Genomic DNA, 19,098 nt, shown 5'->3' on the forward strand with positions numbered 1-19,098 from the left:
GTCCTTTCTCCACGGACTGATTTCAGCTCATCTGTCAAAGATCAGTTGTTGTAGAAGTATGTATTAATTTCTTGGGTTTCTATCCTGTTCCATTGGTCTACATGTCTATTTCTGTGCCAATTCCAGGTTGTTTTGATTATAACTGCCCTGTAGAATGTCATGAAGTCTGGTTTTGTGATGCCTCCAGCTTTGTTTTTGATGTTTAAAAATTGCTTTAGTTATTCATAAAAATCTTTTGGATTCCTATGCCTGCCTTTTAGCCTCTGCCATATGCAAGCAATGGTGGCTGACTCCTTTGCTCTAGCAAGTTCTGCATAAATAGCCTTTTATTGTTCTTGAGTGGCATCCATTTATTGAAATAAAATCAAATATGGGTTTGCTTTTTATACTAAAGAGAAAACTCAAGAAGAGTGAATAATTTTTCTCAAGAAAAGGTATTTTCTAGAAATTCATCAAACATACAGAAAGGGAAAAATCTATATGAATATGCATCTACATTTTGTATTTCCCTTGAAATATGAGACTTACAGAATTCTTTGGCAGCTCAACTTCCACTACTCTTATATTCAACTCAGCAATTATCAACTGATTCAACTAAAATACACACACATGCACTGCTATAGAAATGAAACACTTTTAATTGCAGCGGGCATTTAGGATAGTTGTGAAGATGCTACTTGGGATGTCTGTATCAAATATTGTTGGCAGACACTTTTGGGTTTTGAGTTCCAGCTCTGCTCCTGATTTTGGTCTCCAATGTTGCATACCTGGGGAGATGGCAGGCAATGACTTAGGTAGCTAAGTGCATGACACCCACATGAGAGACCTGGCTTGAGCTCTAGGCTGCTGGTTTTGGTGTGGTCCAACCCTGGCTGTTGCAGGCATTTGGGAAGTAAATCGGTAAATGAGAGGTAGATAGAAAATATATACACCCTCTCTCTCCATTTCCAATAAAATTTTAAACCTGTTAATCATGTATGAAAATATTACTTCAATAATAGCCATAAAATACCCTAGAAGAGAATCTCTGACAGAAGCTGATAAAGGTAATGGCAACTACAATGTAAAGGTTGGTTTGATTGTACGCTTTTTTTTTAAAAAAGCTTTATTTATTTATTTGAAAGGCAGAGTTACAGAGAGGCAGAGGCAGATAGAAAGGTCTTTCATCCACTGGTTTACTCCCTAAATGATCGCAATGGCCGGTGCCATGTCAATCTGAAGCCAGGAGCCTGGAGCTTCTTCTGGGTCTCCCACACGGGTGAAGGGACCCAAGGACTTGGGCCATCTTCTACTGCTTTCCCAGATCATAGCAAGAGCTAGATCAGAAGTGGAGCAGCCAGTACTCATATCGGCACCCATATGGGATACCGGCACTGCAGGCAGTGGCTTTACCTGTTACACCACAGCATTGGCAGCAACGGTACATTTTTGCAGCAATGAGTAACTACAGAAATTTTTTAAATATAGTTTTGAATTTAATCTTCATTTCTGCTTCCTGCTCTCCATGTTTTCCCTTTCAATTGGATTTCCATCTTCGACAACCACTTCTTTCTCTAAAATGATTCACTGGCATGATTATTGCCTTGCTATTACTGGTCTGTGCTCTGAGACCTTATGGTCTTTATACTAGCCCATGTTCTAACCTCCAGCCCTTGTATGATTCTCTCCTACTGATATAGGTAGGAGAAAGCTTAGGTTAGGTTACATTAAACTTAGGTAGAAAATGGTTAAGAGTTTAAGAGTCAAAGGGATCACATAAACAAGACTAGTGTCTGCTAATACTTAACTGATAGAATCAAAAAGGGAAAAAACGATCCATCATGGGAAGTGGGATACACAGCAGACTCATAGAATGGCAGATGTCCTAAACAACACTCTGGCCTCAGAATCAGCCCTTAAGCATTCGGATCTGGCTGAAAGCCCATGAGAGTATTTTAGGCATGGAAAGCCAAGACACTCTGGGAAAAAAAAAAGAAGACCTAAATGAAAGGTCTCTGCAAGTGAGATCCCAGTGGAAAGAATGGGGCCATCAAAGAAGGAGGTACCTTTCTCTGAAGGGAGGAGAGAACTTCTACTTTGACTATGACCCTGTTGGAATAATATGGAAGTCGGTGAACTCAAAAGGCTTCCATAGCTTTGGCAACTCATGACTAGAGCCTAGGGAGATTCCTGATGCCATAAACAAGAGTGTCAAATTGTTAAGTCAACAACAGGAGTCACTGTGTACTTACTTCTCATGTGGGATCTGTCCTTAATGTGTTGTCCAATGTGAAGTAATGCTATAACTAGTACTGAAACAGTATTTTACACTTTGTGTTTCTGTGTGGGTGCAAACTGATGCAATCTTTACTTAATATATACTAAATCAATCTTCTGTATATAAAGATAATTGAAAATGAATCTTGATGTGAATGGAATGGGAGAGGGAGCGGGAGATGGGAGGGGTGTGAGTGGGAGGGAAATTATGTGGGGGAAGCCACTGTAATCCATAAACTGTACTTTGGAAGTTTATATTTACTAAATAAAAAACAAAACAAAACAAAACAAAACCTTGCAATCTAAAGAAAATTGGGGCTGGAGATACCTCTGCTGGCAGACTGTAGGAATGGGAGATCAGAAGGCAGCAAGAGTTCACAGCATGAGGAACAATTTTCTTAAAGGGCCCTGTACAAACTTTCCACTCCCAGATCACTTTGTTTCAACGGCTGTTTTTTCTTGCTGAGAAAAGCCCCGGCTGGCAGCTTTCCCTTAAGTCTTCTCTCTGCTCCTTTCAATAAGGCCTGTTTCAGGAGGTCCCTTTCGCTGAGTTACTTGGCTTCAAGAGCTTTTTGTGTTCACTTCAATAGAACCTTGCTTCACCATTTGCTTACCTCTCAGTGTCCAAGTCTTCATTCTTTGTTGTATATGAGACAATGAACCTGGGTGACTGAGGACAACTATGATATGTGTGCCCACATCACTGCCATCTCTTCATCTGGATCCTACACCTTCTGGTTTTACTCCCATCTGTTGAACTTGCCCAAGCCATCTGTGCCACCTGATATGCAGCTGGAGTAACTGTCAAGAACTACAGAGTGGGTAGGCATTTAGCCTATCAGTTAAGATGCCTGCAACCCACATCAGAGTGTCTGGGTGTGATTCCTTAGCTCTGGCTCCTGATAATGCAGATCCTAGGAGGCAGGGGCTTATGCCTCAAGTAATTGGATTCCAATCACCCATGTGGGTGACCTGGATTGAGTTCCCAGCTTTGGCCTGTCATGGGCATTTGGGGAGTTAACCAGCGAATGGGAGCTCACTCACTCTCTGAATCTTTCAGCCTTTAAAAAAAATTTTTTTTTTAAAGAATCCATTAAAGTTGTGGTTTATAACTGTTAATGACATGTAGAAATACTCATGATGTAATATTTTTAAAAAGAGGTATAAATCTCAACTATATAAATAAAAGCAAATAGAAATAATGGCCAACAGTAAGTTATTCTTCTGGCACCACCCTAAGTGCTTTGGAGATGTTAATTTATTTAATCCATTAAAAATTATTTGAAAACTATTATAATAAACCCAGTTTTACAGATGAGAAAACTAAGTTATTCAGGGTGGTTGAGTAATTTGCACCTAGGGTTCAATAAATGTTAAAGCCAGGATTCTTACTCAAGCAACCTGGGTTCAAAATTTGTGCTTTTAACCAGTATGCTATATTATTTCAAGTCGTTTAGGTTGAAACTTGAGTTGTCAGCTGAATTAGCTTTTCATCACTATAACAAATAACTGAGAGAAGCTATTTATGCAGGAAAGACATTTATTTTGGGTCACAGTTTTAAAGGTTCATAATCCAAGACTGGGTAGGTCCTCTGATTCAGATTCAGCCATTTGGTGAGGTAGAGACAGCACATGGCAGAGCATATATGGAGGAACAATCGAATGGCAAGTCAGGAAGTAGAGTGTGAGTAGGTAGGCCCAACTCAGCTTTTATAACCAACTGTTTCATAACGACCCTCCAAGGGCAACCCCCAATGACCAAAGAACCTCCCAGTAGGCCCACTCTTTAAATGCCAAGTTTCTACCTGCTCAGCATTATGAACTTATGATTTTGGGTATTAAATGTCTACATGGTTTAGGAAACAAATGTTCAAATTATAGCATCAGCTAAAATACAGTAACTCTCACTTAGAAAGGCAAAACAGTTACAAGATATTTCTTTGTTTTTAGGTTTTTTCTTTGAAATAAAAAGTACTTGTATCTCAGAGTGGTGGAAAGCATTAAATTGAGTTAATACAAGAGAAATGCTGAGAACAGTGCTTAGCACACAGTAAACACTTAGTAAATATAAGTTCTTACTGTTATCATATTATTATAATACACATATTGGGAAAAATTGGAAAAATTTATCAAGTTTATATAAAACTGATCATACCCACATGTAGGGATATAAGGCTGATATTCATAAATATTCCTTAATGAAGGAAATGTTAGTACAAATTTTTTGTAAATTCTTTCTGAATACTGAATAGGCATCCAATATAAAAGGGCTATGATAGAACTCAGTAATATTGTAAGAAAACAATAATTGGCCGGCGCCGTGGCTCAACAGGCTAATCCTCCGCCTTGCGGCGCCGGCACACCGGGTTCTAGTCCCGGTTGGGGCACCGATCCTGTCCCGGTTGCCCCTCTTCCAGGCCAGCTCTCTGCTGTGGCCAGGGAGTGCAGTGGAGGATGGCCCAAGTGTTTGGGCTCTGCACCCCATGGGAGACCAGGAGAAGCACCTGGCTCCTGCCATCGGAACAGCGCGGTGCGCCGGCTGCAGCGTGCTACCGCGGCGGCCATTGGAGGGTGAACCAACGGCAAAAGGAAGACCTTTCTCTCTGTCTCTCTCTCTCACTGTCCACTCTGCCTGTCAAAAATAAAAAAAAAAAAAGAAAGAAAACAATAATTAACATTTGTGATATGTTAACTACATGACAGATACTGTTTTTTGGTACTTTACAACAACTTTGTGAGGTAAAACAATCAGTTTCATTTTGTAGATGAGGAAAAGGATTAATAGAGGGGTAAAATAGTTTGGCCTGGGTTACAGTTAAAAAGTGGAGCTAATATGAACAGCGGGAGCCAAGAGACAGAGTGTGAAATAGGTTCCATCTTTTCTGGATCTTTATGGTTACCACAGTTCCAGTAAACTTCTAAAATTTGGCTCAATGCATTAGGAACTGAAAATAGGGTGAAATGTGCGATTTCTAGTTTTTAGCTCACAGAACACTGCCTACCACTTCTTCCATCAAACAATGCTTCCATATTATTTTTATAATTAAAAAATTGTATTTCAAAAAGACTCAGAAATTAGTATAATTCTTAACTATTTACTGAGCTAAATCTAGTCTGAATATAATCACAAATGTTATTTGCTCTAGCTTGGCTTTAAGTTTCTCCAAGGCAATTGTGTAACACTGGTGTGCACGATTATTGGGCCTAATAAAGAGAAATGAAAAATACAGAGAAGCTCAGCAGAAGAGAAAAGGGTAAGAGAAAAGGCACAACAAACACAAGCTATAGTGCTACAGTGTTCCAATACTGCCCTTCATTTTAGGCAGCAACATCTACTCTGATTTAGGCATCTTAATGAGCTGATTCCTGAGCTGTACACATTTGGTTATAACTTAAGCATTATTAGAGTGGCATGACCTAGGATTTGGCTGAATTTATGGACTCTATTGGCAGAGCCTCTGTGTCTTTAGACACATTATTCCAATGTAGGGCAGATCTGAATTGGTCTCTTGGTATTTAATTACCCTAGAAGTAATTATTAGGAGCATTTTCTATAACTAATGCTAAAAAGGGAACTACTAATAAAGTCCATTCAATGAGTATACAACAAAACTTCTTTATCTTCACTTGTGGAGCATATTATTTCTATTTTTGGCATCATGTTAATTTTCCTAATTCTATTTTATTGAAGCTAATATTAAAATTAGTTTGAATTCTTTGAGAATTGGCAACAGTAGCAAGTGGTACCAGACAACTAGGAATAAGCTAATTTAGTAATAAAGCCCTAATTGTAATATTATGGAAAGTATAAATATTGGTATATAAAGAGTATTATCAAAGGATATACATTATAAAAAGGACAGAAAAGGAGATTTACCTTTTTGGAGCTTTGTTGCTAGGAAACATAGAAGACATAAGCTAATTTGTGAGAGAAGAAAAGCAGAACAAGTATCTGATACAGGACCCAAAACTCCTAATGGAAGTCATTTGAAAAATTTAAATGCATTTAAATAATGGAGGCTCTTTATTACTTATCTACCACATATCTAAGCCAATTAAAAATTGGTCCAGGGGCAGCGCTGTGGTGTAGCGGGTAAAGCCACAATCTGCAGAGCCAGCATCCCCTATGGGTGCTGGTTTGAGTCCTGGTTGCTTCACTTCCAAGTCAGCTCTGTCTTATGACCTGGGAGACCCAGAAGCAGCTTCTGGCTTCGGATTGGCCCAGCTCCAGCTGTTGCAGCCATATGGGAAATGAACCAGTGGATTAAAAACCTCTCTCTCTATCTCTTTCTGCCTCTATGTAATAATGCCTTTCAAATAAATAAATAAAAAAATTAATTCAACGGTGACCAGTAAAAGTCATGGATCCCAAAATAATTCTTTTGTTTCCCCCTTCAAACACAAAACTGAAATCTTTATATGTTCTAAAAAGCCACATTGAGTGAAACATTACTGTTTTGGACAAAAGGAAAGAGGGCCTTTTTAAAATTAATTTTCATTTTATCTGAAAGGTACATACATACACACACACAGAGAGAGAGAGAGAGAGAGAGAGACAGAGAGAGAGAGAGAGAGAGAGAGAGAGAAATTTTCCATCCACTGGTTCACTCCCAAAATTATCACAACAACCAGGGCTATGCCGGCCAAAGCCAGGAACCTGGAACTCAATCCGGATCTCCTACAAAGGTGGCAGTGATCTAAGTACTTGAGCATGATCTGTTGCCTCCCAGGGTGCTAGATCAGAAACAGAGTAGCCAGGACTTGAACCAAACATTACCATATGGGATGCAGGTGTCCCAAGCAGCAACTTGATGACTTTGCCAGATGCTTGCCTAAGGTTTTGGTTTTGGTACAGTCAGATTTGGAGAAAGAATGGGATCTACTAGGTACTGTAGTCAATCTCTTCTAAAAGAGGAGAATTTTGAATCTATGAGATGAAACTTCATATGTAACCAGATTATCTTATTCATATTTCTGAGAAATAAGAAAAATTTCTGTTAATAAGTCTGTTACTTTCTAAAACCAATGTATAATTTCATTTTTCTTAGGTATGCTAAAAAAATAATTGACCCTAAAGCTGTGTTTCCCCTTTGGTATATCTGAAAGACTTAAAGCAAAGAAAGGTTTGTGAATACTGGGAACCAAGACCAAATGATCTAGAAAAGAATTCTGAAAAAGGAATCAAATATGACTTTAAGCCACTATGTGTTACCACAAAAATTTAAGTTTCAAAATGATATCCACATGTTCTAAAAAACACTGAGAAATAGAACTATATCTGCTATTTTGGAATGCTACCTATAAAATTTGATGGTAGATTTAATTTGGCATAGTCTTTTTTTTTTTTTTTTTAATGCTGAGCGTGAGCGTCCAACTTTCAACTAGTTAATTCTTCCCCAAATCAGGAGAACATTGATTTTATAAGAACCTACAATTTTGATGACTGTAATGTTGGTGTGTTATAGAATTTGACCTGTAGCTAATTTTATAAAACAGTACATGTTAGAAGTTACATTTAGATTCTTCCTTTATTAAGTTATTTCCATGGAGTGCAAATTAATAGTTGTGCTTAGAAGAAAAAAAAATATTAGGTTCTAAATAAGATGTTTGACTTCAAGAGTTCACTTAGCTTGAAAGTAAACAAATTAAACTTGCTTCGTTTTGGGATTAAGCTGTACTTTGAGAGTTCCCAGCTACAAAATTATTTTAACATGTCATTCTAACTAGAACCACAATGGTGATCATTAATTTTATGAAGAGAATTAGTTCTGACAAAAAACAAAGAATCAGAAATTTTATTTTTGCAGAAAAAAATCCCATTTTTGCATACTAAAGTTTCCATCAGAGATTTGATTAGTGAAGGCATTCTTATTAAATATATTTACATAGGAAAGATTTGCAAAGAATTCAATTGCAGTGTAATCAAGTTACAGGTGTCCTCCATAATGACTGCGTAAATCTAAGGTAAACAGGTTGCAGGATATGTCAATTACTTTACACGAATTTGTTCCACAATTGTTCACAGTCTAGTCAGACCTCTGTTGTTCTTATTTGTTCTTATCCAGGAGCCTAGTTTACTTCTTACCTGTTCTGGGATATAGTTCTATCAGCCAGAGACATTCTAAAAATCAATTACCTTCCAACATACCCTGAAAACAGCAATCTTTGTAGAGCATCTACTTTAAGGGCAAACACAAGATCACACAGAATCTAAGCTTACTAGAAACTTGCCCTATGATACTGGGGGCTTATGTCTAGCCTCTGAGGATAAAAATGCTCCTTCAGTTTCTTCAGAGACTAGATGTCTCTGTAGCCCCTTTCGTAAAGATCATACTATTTATGAGAATTCTGTTGTCTAGACATTCACCTTTTACCTTATTCTAAAGTCATTATTTAGGGACCGGCACTATGGTGAAGCACGTAAAGCCAACACCTGCAGGGCTGGCATCCCATAGAGGTGTAGGTTCTAGTCCCAGCTGCTCCACTTCCGATCCAGCTCTCTGCTATGGCCTGGGAAAGCAGTAGAAGATGGCCCAAAGTGCTTGGGCTGCTGCACCCATGTGGGATACCTGGAAGAAGCTCCTGGCTCCTAGCTTCGGATTTGTGCAGCTCTGGCCATTGCGGCCATCTGGGGAATGAAGCAGTGGGTAGATACTTCTCTCTCTCCCTTTCTCTTTCTGCCTCTACCTCTCTGTAAATCTGTGTTTCAAATAAATAATGCTATAATTAGTAATCCAATGGTAGTTTTTTCACTTGATGTTGCTATATGGGCAAAAAGTTGAAATCTTTACCTAATATATACTAAACTGATCTTCTGTATACAAAGAGAATTGAAAATGAATCTTTACATGAATGGAAGGGGAAAGGGAGCGGGAAAGGGGAGGGTAGCGGGCGGGAGGGAAGTTATGGGAGGGGGGAAGCCATTGTAACCCATAAGCTGTACTTTGGAAATTTATATTCATTAAATAAAAGTTTAATTAAAAAAAAAAATTAAAAAAAAAAAGGTCTTTAAAAAAATAAAGTCATTACTTACAAAGCTGTAGTTATAAGAGCAGAAATGATAAAATTGGCCAATTCATCTAGTCTAAACCCTAAATTTTATTACAAATGATTTCTTGATTTTTTTTTAATGCTTAACTTTTAATCATATGTACTGAACAGATCATCTAAGACCACATCTAGGCTGTCCTCTGTTTTGCCATCCAGTAGAATTCTAAACAATTTTTTAATTCTGATCAGCTCTGGTATAGTCACAGAGTTCCTATTCACTTAAACCAAACATAATTTCCAAGAAAATATGTTGAAATTCATTGGTAAAATACCACTCAATCCCAGGGATATACTTATTCCAAATCATTCTTTCAAAGATTCATTCTTAGCTTCTTTGGACCGTATTATATTATTTATTCATTCAGCAATTTGTTAAATCCCTATTAAGATAAAATGCTGGAAATGGAATTCCACCACATTCTTTAAATCATTTGTACAATTGGTAGTATCTTGACTTTATAAAATATTTTTTGAACAAAATGTATCTTCTCTTCCATACCTTATTGTCAGTCCTAATTGTGACTTTTAGTTGTGGTAGTACGCGTTCAACTTCTAGACTCCATTCTGCAGCATCTGTTGTGGATTCCAAAATAGCTTCTTGTTTGGCAGACTCGTTCATGTCCTAAGAAAGGAAAGATATCACAAGATTGAGAGTTTATAAAAAGAAATGGTAAAATTTTGAGGCATTTTAGCAGTACAGCACAATTTAAATCAAGGATGGTTGTGTTAAAATTGCAGTCACAGTAGACATTCTTTTCTGTGTTCCTACCCATGGTGAAAGAAAATAATGCATCAACCTGGTAGAATAGCAGAAGAAGTATTTAAAAAAAGAAGCAAAAACATGATTCAACTATTTTTACAAAGAACAATGTTTTTGAGATTTCAGATTGAACTCAATGGGAATACTAGCAAATGGACAAGCCACTTATATATGTTAACTGATAAACAGTAGAAGAAATACAAATACTCATATTTGGTAAATATACATTATCTTAGTTTGAAAGTATTAAATATAGAATACAAATCCCAAATCCCAAGGGCAAAAAAGAAAAAGTCTCAGAAGGGATGATTATTTACACATTTTGTGTTTGTAATTAAGATGATACTTTGAGTACATTAAGCTACAATTCAGCTTAAAAATGTAATATGGACATACTTGAATCCAAATCAAGTGGAAACAAAATTTCTGAATTTGGTTTTTGCCCTTGAGTAATAAGATCAACTCATGACTATTTTTGAACCACAACAGGAAGCTTTTTTTAACCAGTCCTTTACATTTCAAAATTAAGTATGTGTGGATCTGAAAATGTAAAGAATGTATAAATAATTTAAAAGCCTAAGGCCTTCATTTGGTAGCAATTTCCCCATGTAAACATCCATGATAAATTATAAGCAAATCTATAAAAAGAATAAGTATTTGCATAGAAATAAATAGAACTAAATAAACAGAAGCAAGCATTTAGCTAACAGGTAAGATGCCTGAATCCTACCTACATCAGAACACCTGGGGTTCAATTCTTGGCTCTCCTGACTCCAGTTTCCTGCCTACACAGACTATAAGAAATAGTGCGATGGCTCAAGTATCTAGGTTCATACCATTCCTTTGAGAAGCCTGGATCACATTCCTATCTCTTGGGTATGGCCCCAACTCAGTCCTAGATGTTATAGACATTGGGGGAGTGAACCAGAGGTTAGGAGCTCACTCTCTCTGTTTGTCTGTTAGCCTCTTTCTCTGTCTCTACCTCTCCAATAAAAAATAATTTTAAAAAAAGAAAACAGAGATCCAAGAGGCATAAATAGCCAAATACAATACATGAACTTTATATGGATTCTAACATGAACAATTTGTATAAAGATAATTTTGAGACAGAGAAATGTGAATACGGGAAAGTATTAGATATTAATTATTAAAGTTTAAAGATTTAGCATGGTAGTTATGTATTAAATGTCCTTATACATTAAAGATAAAAGTTGAAATATTTACAGGTGAAGGGACATGATATATAGAATTTACCTTAAAAATTATAGTGCAAAGAAGAAAAGAGGGTGACTTTGGGTAACATATGATTGACAGAATAATAATAATATAACAGGCAATATTACCTAAGGGTTTATTAGCTTATTCTCCTTCATTTTGTATATGTGTGAAAAGCTCCATAATACAAAATTTAAATAAAAGGCTATAAAAATAAAATATTATGTAAGCCTCATGGTGAAATTGCATTCTCAATGAGAATTCATTACATAAAAGACATTTCTTTTTCTTTTTTTTTTTTTTTTTTTTTTAACAGGCAGAGTTAGACAGTGAGAAAGAGAGAGACAGAGAGAAAGGTCTTCCTTCTGTTGGTTCACCCCCCAAATGGCTGCTACGGCTGGCACGCTGCGCCAATCTGAAGCCAGGAGCCAGGTGCTTCCTCCTGGTTTCCCATGCGGGTGCAGGGCCTAAGTACTTGGGCCATCATCCACTGCCTTCCCGAGCCACAGCAGAGAGCTGAACTGGAAGAGGAGCAACCGGGACAGAATCTGGCACCCCAACCGGGACTAGAACCCAGGGTGCTGGCGCCGCAGGTGGAGGATTAGCCAAGTGAGCCACAGAGCCAGCATAAAAGACATTTATTAAATGAGAGTTCATGAGATTAGTTTTTCCAATCCAGTATAACACTAAGTAGAAGATTACTTTATGTTGTGGTTTGTATTTCTGAGGGAACTTGAGGTCTTTTGGGGGTTTTGAACTTACTCCTGAGACTTTGTGGCACTGTAGACCTACAGAAACCTCAACTTACTATAGAGCTTTAAAAGGAGGACTTATTGCTTTTTGCTCTTAAATTCAGGGGACTTTTTATTTCAGACCTCACTATTTGAGATGACTAATAATACATATTTTTATATATTATAATATGTGGTCTGAGTCTACGGATACATTCCATTTAAAAAAAAACAGAAATATAAAAGGTATAAGCATTCATTTAAATGTGGAGAATTAAAATATAAAAACCTTTAAGATTGTATTTGAGACATTAAGGTACTTATGTAAATATAGAAACACTGTACTATTCCAAGTACTTAAAAGAATGCTGTAAACTTCCATATAAATTAAATCCAGGGTTGTGCAAGAACACGATAGCTGGGGGAGGCCGGCATAGCACTCAAAGTAGACATGTGTGAAGGTACATGAGAATAAGCATGACAGCAGGAAAAGTGACACTGGCCCTCCCTATTGAAGCCTACAATAATGGGGAAGATTCCACATATAAATCTATACCAGGTCCCATAATGTACATATGCTTGGATGAGCCCAGCATGTCTGGGTATCTGACTTGGATTCTAAGGAAATCCAATTCTGATCAGCCTATTTTCCATACCAAACAGGGTAGACTAGTGGGACTGAGGGTCAGGTGGATGCAGGTAGTGCCATGTGAGCTCTGATATTGGGGTTTATTTGTATGGGTGTATGAACAAATTTGTTCTTGCCAGGATGAAGGGTCTTCACATCTCAGTCCCTTAGAGCTAGGCTATATCAGGAGGTCATATTCTCTCAGCAATAGCTTGGCATGAATCTTAATAAAATGTAGATGCTCTGGTGCCTGATTAAAAATAAGCTTGATTTAAGGAGCCACCATTTGGGTGAATGGCAGTAGGAATGTTGTTGATTAAATCTCAAAGCCACGGAGATAGGCATTCAGGCTCATGGTTAAGCCACAGGTTAGGGTGCTTGCTTCTCATGTCAGAGTATCTGTATTATTTATTTTTTTTCTTATTTGACAGGTAGAGTTATAAACAGTGAGAAAGAGAGAGACAGAAAGGTCTTCCTTCCATTGGTTCACCCCCAAAATGGCCACTGCACCAATCCAAAGCCAGGAGTCAGGTGCTTCCTCCTGGTTTCCCATGCAGGTGCAGGGGCCCGAGCCCTTGGGCCATCCTCCACTGCCTTTCCGGGCCACAGCAGAGAGCTGGACTGGAAGAGGGGCAGCCAGGACTAGAACTGGCGGCCATATGGGATGCTGGAACTGCAGGCAGAGGATTAGCCAAGTGAGCCACGGCGCCTGCCCCAGAGTATTTGTATTTCAGTGCCAGCTTCACTCACAATTCCAGCTTCCTGCTAATGTGGGCCTTGGGAGACAGTGGTGATGGCTCAATGAATTGGGTTTGTGCCACCCTGGATTGAGGACCTGGATTGAGGTCCTGGTTCTGGGCTTTGGCCTGGCTCAATCGTAGCCCTTGTGGCATTTGAGGGGTAAATCAGTGGATAGCGGCTCTCTGCCATTCTGTGTTTGTCTTTGTCTATCTGGCTCTCAAATGCATTTAAAGAAAAAAAATTAAATACCAGACTAGGTGTGTTCTGACCCCATTCCTTCATTCCTACTCATCTTTCTTGCCCACCTTACAAGAATATGAAGTTCAGAATCACCTAAGGTCAGAGAGGATATGAAACCACAACACTTTCTTCAGGCTTGGATGTAGGCCTGTTCAGGTTGTGAATGACATACTTAAATGTCTTTACTCAAGGGAGGGCAATTGTCTTTCATTTTTTTTTTTTAAGATTTATTTATTTATTTGAAAGGCAGAGTTAGAGACAGAGGAGGAGAAGCAGAGAGAGAGAGAGAGAGAGAGAGAGAGAGAGAGATCTTCTAACTGCTGGTTCACTCTCCAAATGGATGCCATGGCCAAAGCTGGGCTGGTCTGAAGTCAGGAGCCAGGAGCTTCCTCCAGGTCTCCCAGGTGGGTACAGGGGCCCAAGCCCTTGGGCCATCCTTTGCTGCCTAAGGAAGGGCAGTTTTCACAAAGGCTAATGGAAATGCAGTGACTCTATCTGCATAAGGCCCAGAATGTGGGTTAGCAGAGTACATGAAAATCAAACACTACAGTAGGATATCCCAGGGCACAAGCTATTTGTTTTTATATTGGACCATTTAGTAAGTTACTTCTAACCTTGCTAGCTTATCATTTGGTTCTTTTTTTGACAGGCAGAGTTAGACAGTGAGAGAGACAGAGAGAAAGGTCTTCCTTCTGTTGGTTTACCCCCCAAATGGCCACTATGGCTGGTGCGCTGAAGCCAGGAGCCAGGTGCTTCCTCCCGGTCTCCCTTGCGGGTGCAGGGCCCAAGCACTTGGGCTATCCTCCACTGCCTTCCCGGGCCACAGTAGAGAGCAGGACTGGAAGAAGAGCAACCGGGACAAAATCCGGTGCCCCAACCAGGACTAGAACCTGGGGTGCCGGTGCCACAGGCAGAGGATTAGCCAAGTGAGCTGTGGCGCCAGTCCATTTGGTTCTCTTAAGTAATGATGTTAGGTAGGAAGTCAGTTATGAGCTTATGTGTGTGTGACAAAGGCCTAAAGAGAAGACATCTATGTCCAGCATATGCATCTGCATCTCAAAGTCATTCCGATAATGTTTCAGGGGCAGCCTGGCCTTTGCATCCTGCCCTGCCCCCTTCTACCTGATAACCTGCCAGGTGGAGGTCCCCACCCCTTCTGCCTGACAAATCTTCCACAATCTCCCAGATGCAGCCCAGTATCTGCATTTCAAACACCCTGCTCTGGATCTCGATTCTCTAGGGGTTCCTGCTCACCCTTCCTCTGAACCCAGGATGGCGCCAGCTAGGCTTCCTCCTGATACCTTCAAAGGAAAACTCAGATAGGAGCTTCTTAATATTTACAGCCATAAAATCCTTTGTTTCAGGAGGAGATGTGTGAAGACAGAGACCCATCTCCTTAAAAACCCCTGGCCTCAACCCGACTGCGCACTCAGCCCTCTGCCTCTCTGCTGAGCTGCCCGCCTGGTCCGGCCAGGTGTAATCTTTCCACTCAACATGTAACCTTGCTCCTTCCCCCCCGCCCCCCAATCCGGGCAACTGCACTCTCTCCCAGGTCCTGTCTGGAGAGGTGCCCATCCGTTCTTATGGATATCCCTTCCCTAATAAACCTTGCTATTTTACCTCCCACTACTCTATGTCTCACGCCTGAATTCTTTCTTGTGCGAAGACAAGAACCCTGCGATTTCTCCAGTAACAATGATTTGCTAGTTTACTACTCCTCATGTCCTAAAATGATTTAAGGTAGAGGTAAAAAATTTTCCTTCACTCTTGGGTTATAATTAATGTACAGGTAGTAATGGCTTAATTCCTAAATAAAGAAATGGCAAAAAGAGAACATTAGACTTAGTAGAGCAGCATTAACTTATTTAAACTATGGAGTCTCTTTCCACTTACATGTTTGTGCATCAATTTCATGGCCTTATGTCTCACTCAAAATTTCTTAATGCCTAGTGAGTGGATACATTAACTGTGCAAGCCCTACATATGAAGTATAAATAATTTTTAAAACACTGTACTGTGCCTTGGTTATAACACTTGGAGACAACTTTGTTTTCCCAATTGTTTTTTCTACTGAGCAAATGGTATTTTATATAGAGCTATTAGTAAAAAAGAAATAAACTAGTTTTTGTTTAATCAAAATTTTATATCATCATGACAAAGTCCTACTCTGAAAAAACATTAACTAAGATAAAGCATAGCTCTTGGGAAATTGCATTTTCCAGTTACTGCTGCTGAAGAAACAATTAGAAGCTCAATAAGACACAAGCTATCTAGAAGTCTCATTTATAATTAATTTAACCAATAAACCATTTGTTAAGTTCCTACAGCGTTAAAGGTAAGAATCAAGGCACTATGCCTACTGTGGAAAGATAAAAGGTTTTAATTCTTGCCTGCAAAGAGTTTATGGCCTATTATGAGGAGACTGAGGCCAGTTAACTGGAGTAATTGGTCCTAGATAAAAGGAAAAACCTAAGAGATGAGATCTGAACCTAAGATTGCCAAAGGAAGAACTGAAGATAACAGTCAACCATTCCCTAAAGTAAATTTAGGTTCAAATAATATGGCATAACATCAAAGTCAGTTCAAGGATTAACTATGCAGTGTTAATAGCCTGCTCAGAATCTTCTGCCAGTGGATAATTTCTTCTCCTAAGTAATAATAGAATACTTAAGCATCTGCAGAAGACTGTTATGTAAATATATACATATATGTATGTGTGTGTACATGTATGTGTATGCATATATAAATATATATAAAATAACAGTCTCATGAAAATACTAGTACTCAAATTCATTTGAAGAGCCCAATTTCTATACCTAATGAGAGAGACTTGAAAGTTCAACTACTAAGATTAAATCATTCCAAGAGACAAGGGCAAGTAATTAAGTTGTCTTGAGTCACAATAGTATGTTAATATTAACAGGATGGGTCTGGAATCACACCTTTACTGAAATTCTACCTACATCATATATTAGCTGTCAGTCAAGTTAAACTTAACCTCACTAAATTTCAGGGTCCCTATACGTACGACGAGGACAATAATAGAACCTTCCTCATCATAAAGGATCACGTGAGGATTAAATGATACATAGAAAGGGCTGTCCCAGTGCAAGTTTACTATGCTTAGCCCCTAACATATTTTACATGGAGCATTATTATATGCCAAACATGGTCCCAGATGCATTCACATATGGGTTAAATGCCCAGTAATGATGCCATGAAGCAGGGAGTCTTCTTCACATTTTTATAAGTGAGAAATTTGAAATACAGAGAAATAAGTAACTTTTCCAATGTTTTATCATCAGTAAGTGGCAGGTGCAGACAGTGTTACTTTAGAGAACAAGCTCTACAACATTTATCAGATGTCTCCTATCAGCACTTTGTTATATACAGTATACATATTTTCCTCCAGTATTACCACCTATCTTTTAACTTCATTTTGTTCCCTTTTCCAAGTGCCCATAATACACAGCATTACTATTTATACATTCAGAGTAACAAGCATTTTTATTTTATGCTTTTGATTCTCTTGTTATGCATTATCATGTCTTTTTATTTATGCTTTTTTTTTTTTTTTTTTTTGGACGGGCAGAGTGGATAGAGAGAGACAGAGAGAAAGGTCTTCCTTTTTGCCGTTGGTTCACCCTCCAATGGCCGCTGCGGCTGGCGCATCTCACTGATCTGAAGCCAGGAGCCAGGTGCTTCTCCTGGTCTCCCATGCGGGTGCAGGGCCCAAGCACTTGGGCCATCCTCCACTGCCTTCCCAGGCCATAGCAGAGAGCTGGCCTGGAACAGGGGCAACCGGGATAGAATCCGGCGCCCCGACCCAGACTAGAACCCGGTGTGCTGGCGCCACAAGGTGGAGGATTAGCCTGTTAAGCCATGGCGCAGGCCGCCTTATTTTAAAATTGTTGATCTATATGATGTTTACTTGGACATAACAAATGAGTGGGGCTGGCACTATGGCATAGCGGATGAAGCCACTGCCTCCAGTGCCGGCATCCCATATAGGCGCCGGTTCGAGTTCCCGCTGCTCCACTTCCGATCCAGCTCTATGGCCTGGGAAAGCAGTAGAAGATGGCCCAAGTCCTTGGACCCTGCACCCATGTGGGAGATCTAGAAGGAGCTCCTGGCTCCTGGCTTCAGTTCGGCACAGCTCCGGCCGATGCAGCCAACTGGGGAGTAAACCAGCGGATGGAAGACCTCTCTCTTTCTGCCTCTCCTTTCACTGTGCAATTCTGACTTTCAAATGAATAAATAAATCTTTAACAAAAAAAAAAAAAGAGGAAGGAATCCAGCTTTTTCCCACATAGATAGCTTGTTATCACATCATGTAACTGATTTGTTCAGTTTCTTCCATTGATTTGCATTGATTCCCGGACTAATATCATTACATACTTGGATTATTTTATGGACTCTAAAATCATTAATCCATTTTTGTCAGTATCATACTTTTATTTCAGACTTGTAAATAACTACACAAATGTCATAAAGGATTCCCATATAGTCATCATCCAGATTCCCCCAAATGTTACCATCTTAAATAACTTCAGGAAACTTATGAATAGAGAAATATAATGTTTATATCTCATATAAACTCTCTATTATTTTTTGTAATTTCATTTTTTAAAGGAACATATTTCACTTTTCATGGGAGTAAAAATTTTTCAGTAAGCAGATAAAAATATTTTTGATTAACTTCCTAAAGCTAGCTGGTCCAAGTGATAAATACTTTGAGTTTGAATGAGAAAGTATGTTTTATTTATTTATTTATTTTTGACAGGCAGAGTGGACAGTGAGAGAGAGACAGAGAGAAAGGTCTTCCTTTGCCGTTGGTTCACCCTCCAATGGCTGCCGCAGCTAGTCCGCTGCGGCCGGTGCACTGCGCTGATCTGAAGGCAGGAGCCAGGTGTTTCCTCCTGCAGGGACCAAGCACTTGGGCCATCCTCCACTGCACTCCTGGGCCATAGCAGAGAGCTGGCCTGGAAGAGGGGCAACTGGGACAGAATCCGGCGACCCGACCCAGATTAGAACCTGGTGTGCCGGTGCCGCTGGGCGGAGGATTAGCCTATTGAGCCACGGCGCCGGCCATAAGAGAAGTATGTTTTAACAGTGTGATAGGATCTAAATTGACCAGATGTATGGGATACAGACAGAGAGAAGACATGGTAAATGTTTACAGTGAGGAAAAGAGCATAAACAAAATATTGAAATATGTATGGATATAGCTTGTGAAGATCAGAATGAGGAGAGACCAGGACTTACAAAGGTGAATTCTAGGGAGCAAGAGTCAAGTACATTGTGAAAAGATTTAATTAAGGAATGTGAACTTTGTCTTCCAGGACAGAGAAGAGGCAAAGAGGAGTTAAAAGCAAGATGCAAAGATCTCATTTATTCATCCAACAAATATATATTGTCTACTGTGTGTAATTTACTGTTCCAGTCCAGTGATAGTGATTGAAATAAAAATCCTCAGG

General features: G+C 39.1%; 1 protein-coding gene across 2 annotated transcripts in view; it reads right to left on the minus strand.

The window, feature by feature from the left end:
• IFT57 (intraflagellar transport 57) overlaps window positions 1-19,098 on the minus strand; it is a 57,010-nt gene that overhangs the window by 18,883 nt on the left and 19,029 nt on the right. For both annotated transcript variants that reach the window (XM_062207672.1, XM_062207680.1), the window contains exon 6: window positions 9,806-9,928. In XM_062207672.1, the coding sequence (XP_062063656.1) occupies window positions 9,806-9,928 (123 nt within the window). The remainder of the gene's footprint in view (window positions 1-9,805; window positions 9,929-19,098) is intronic.

This window comes from Lepus europaeus, chromosome 2, assembly GCF_033115175.1.
Source record: "Lepus europaeus isolate LE1 chromosome 2, mLepTim1.pri, whole genome shotgun sequence".
Lineage (NCBI taxonomy): Eukaryota > Metazoa > Chordata > Mammalia > Lagomorpha > Leporidae > Lepus > Lepus europaeus.